At 49.5% G+C, this 2,378-nt stretch overlaps 1 protein-coding gene across 1 annotated transcript in view; it reads right to left on the reverse strand.

Annotated features, from left to right (window-relative positions):
• Nucleotides 1-1,998, reverse strand: part of INS (insulin) — a 2,484-nt gene extending 486 nt beyond the window's left edge. The window contains exon 1 of the mRNA XM_009877075.1: nt 1,812-1,998. Coding sequence (XP_009875377.1) covers nt 1,812-1,998 — 187 coding nt within the window. The remainder of the gene's footprint in view (nt 1-1,811) is intronic.
• Between the last annotated feature and the right edge of the window lie 380 nt (nt 1,999-2,378).

Raw genomic sequence — 2,378 nt, forward strand, 5'->3', positions numbered from 1 at the left:
GGGGAGTTTCCCCTGCCTATGGCAGGGGGGTAGAACTGGGTGATCTTTAGGGTCCCTTCCAACCCAAACCATTCTGTGATCCTGTTGAGGAAGGTGTGTGGAGACAGAAAACACCTGCACCTTCCCTGGGGTGAAGAGCTTGTAAGTAAGACGATAGAATGGGCTGATCTGCTCGAGAGAGATGAGCTGCTTGGGACTGCAGCCCCCCTCAGGCAGTTACCCCCTCTCCCGGGAGCCTGGGCAAACAACCAGGATGTCCGTGGGATTGCAAGGATGGTCCAGTCCTGGGGCTGGATGCATTTCCCAGCATGGTCCTGAGCAGCCTGCTCCTGTTAGCTGCCTGGATGTAGCCTCAAGCCGATGGCAAGAGTGTTCACAGCTGGGGATGAGTTTTTAGAAGGAATGATGACTTAGGGTATTTGGGCACAGAAGAAACTCAACCGAATGTCTCGTTTGCTGGTGGGAATTTTGTGGACAGGACTCTTCAGGTTTTAGTTGCCCAATAAAGCTATAGAAAATCGCAACTAAAATAGTGATTTTTTTTTTTTTTCCTGCAGGAAGAAATAAGCCTCTAACAGCAAAAAGAAAATGCCTGGAAAGCGAGAATGAGATGTGGTTTCTAGGGCAATATGAAAGTACAGCACAAGATGTAAAATCCCCAGGCCCCCAAAGCGTGATGCAACAAACGAGGCACAAGAGTAACAAGAAATCATTATGCTAGTGTGCTAGGAGGAAAATTTAGGAAAGATTTAGTCTAACATCAAGTAGAAGAGGAAATAGCTAGTCAAGGTTTTGTGATTTACTTGTCTTCATCCTTCCAGCCAGCTGTGAGCAGACTGTAAACACAACGAGCTTGTGTGACAAAGAGGTGGTGGCTCAGGCAAAAGTCCTGGAAAAAGAGGTAGAAAGCCTTCAAATACTGGTTGACCCTGATGAAACTCTCTGTACAGAGAGTGCTGGACCAGGGGCAGTGACCCAGCACCACAGGGTGTGCGGGCCAGTGTGTGTGTCATCTCCTGCCTCTTGCACTCGTCGGCGGTCCAAGAGTCCTAAGAAGGGGAACAAAAGCAGCTCCACCAGCATTTAATCACTATGAAATAAGAGATGATATAGAGCTGTGGGGGCTGCAAGCCTCTTGGAGGACAAGATTAGCACTAAAAATTACCTTTGAGCCTATAGAAATGCTGAAAAGATGGGATGGTGTTCAGTAAGAAATTGGAAAGATGCTAAAGGTAAGCAGGAAGACTGCATTGTGCATCCAGGACGAGGGTTTGACTGGCAGCGGTCTTTCAAGGGGAAGGAGAAGACAAGAAATAATTTGTTCAAAGGATGGTCAGTTTAGCCACTGGGAAGAAATTATCAAGAAGGGCAGTTAAGCACAGGAACAGGAAGTGTCAAAAGGCAGAAGAAGCTTTCACACTGGAGGTTTCTCTGAACATACTGGACAAGCATGGGTCAGGAATAGGATGGGGACAACTGATCCTCTCTTGGGGCAGAAGGAGGCTTCCTGGGTTCCCTCCACCTTTATTTTCTATGAACACTCCCAAGCTGGTGCAATGGCCACACAAAGAAATAGAGAAGTTTGAGCTTTCAGGCACAATTCCATTTGCCTCACAAATCCTCTTTCCCCGCCTGCCCTCCCACCTGCCTTTATAACCTCCAGAGCTTTTCATTGGCAACGTGGTGCTGTTGGTACGTTAAAGATATTCCTGGCATTCCCCATCAAGGACATTCCTGGTGTCACTGTCAAAGATGGGCAGTTGTCACATCTTCCATCGTATGCGGCCACTTTCACGGCCAGCCTGACTTACCTAGAGGCTGCTCAATGTCCCGTCGGGCTTTGGGGGAGTAGAAGAAACCCCGCTCTCCGCACACCAGGTAGAGAGCTTCCACCAAGTGGGAGCCACAGAGGTGCTGGTTGGCGGCCGCGTGGCTGGTCCCAGGGCCAGAAAGAGCGAGGAGGGCCAGGAGAGGCAGCGATCGGATCCAGAGAGCCATGGTGAGGAGGGGGAGACCTAGGTTTACGAGGCAGAGGAGACACAGCAAGGTCTAGGAGGGAGAAACAGGTTATCATCAAGCATCTTACGTCCTTCAGCTCCTTTGGCATGAAAATGAGACCAAAGTAGCAGACGGACCTCCTAAAGATGTGCTGTCAGGGCAGAAGGGACTGTTATTTATGATGGTAGCCCCCACAGAGTACAATGTGCTCAAAGGCCTGAAGAGACTTCATTGTCTCGGACTAGCAAGCCAGCACTTGTCACCACCAGCCATGTCAACGTAAGAAAACAGCTCTGCAAACCGGGTAGAAGCTAAAAGGGTGGCAATCAGACTTACCCGAAGAAGCGGCAGCAGGAGATGGAGAGAAGCTTGCTCTGAGA

This window comes from Apaloderma vittatum, unplaced genomic scaffold, assembly GCF_000703405.1.
Source record: "Apaloderma vittatum isolate BGI_N311 unplaced genomic scaffold, ASM70340v1 scaffold1789, whole genome shotgun sequence".
Taxonomy (NCBI): Eukaryota; Metazoa; Chordata; class Aves; order Trogoniformes; family Trogonidae; genus Apaloderma; species Apaloderma vittatum.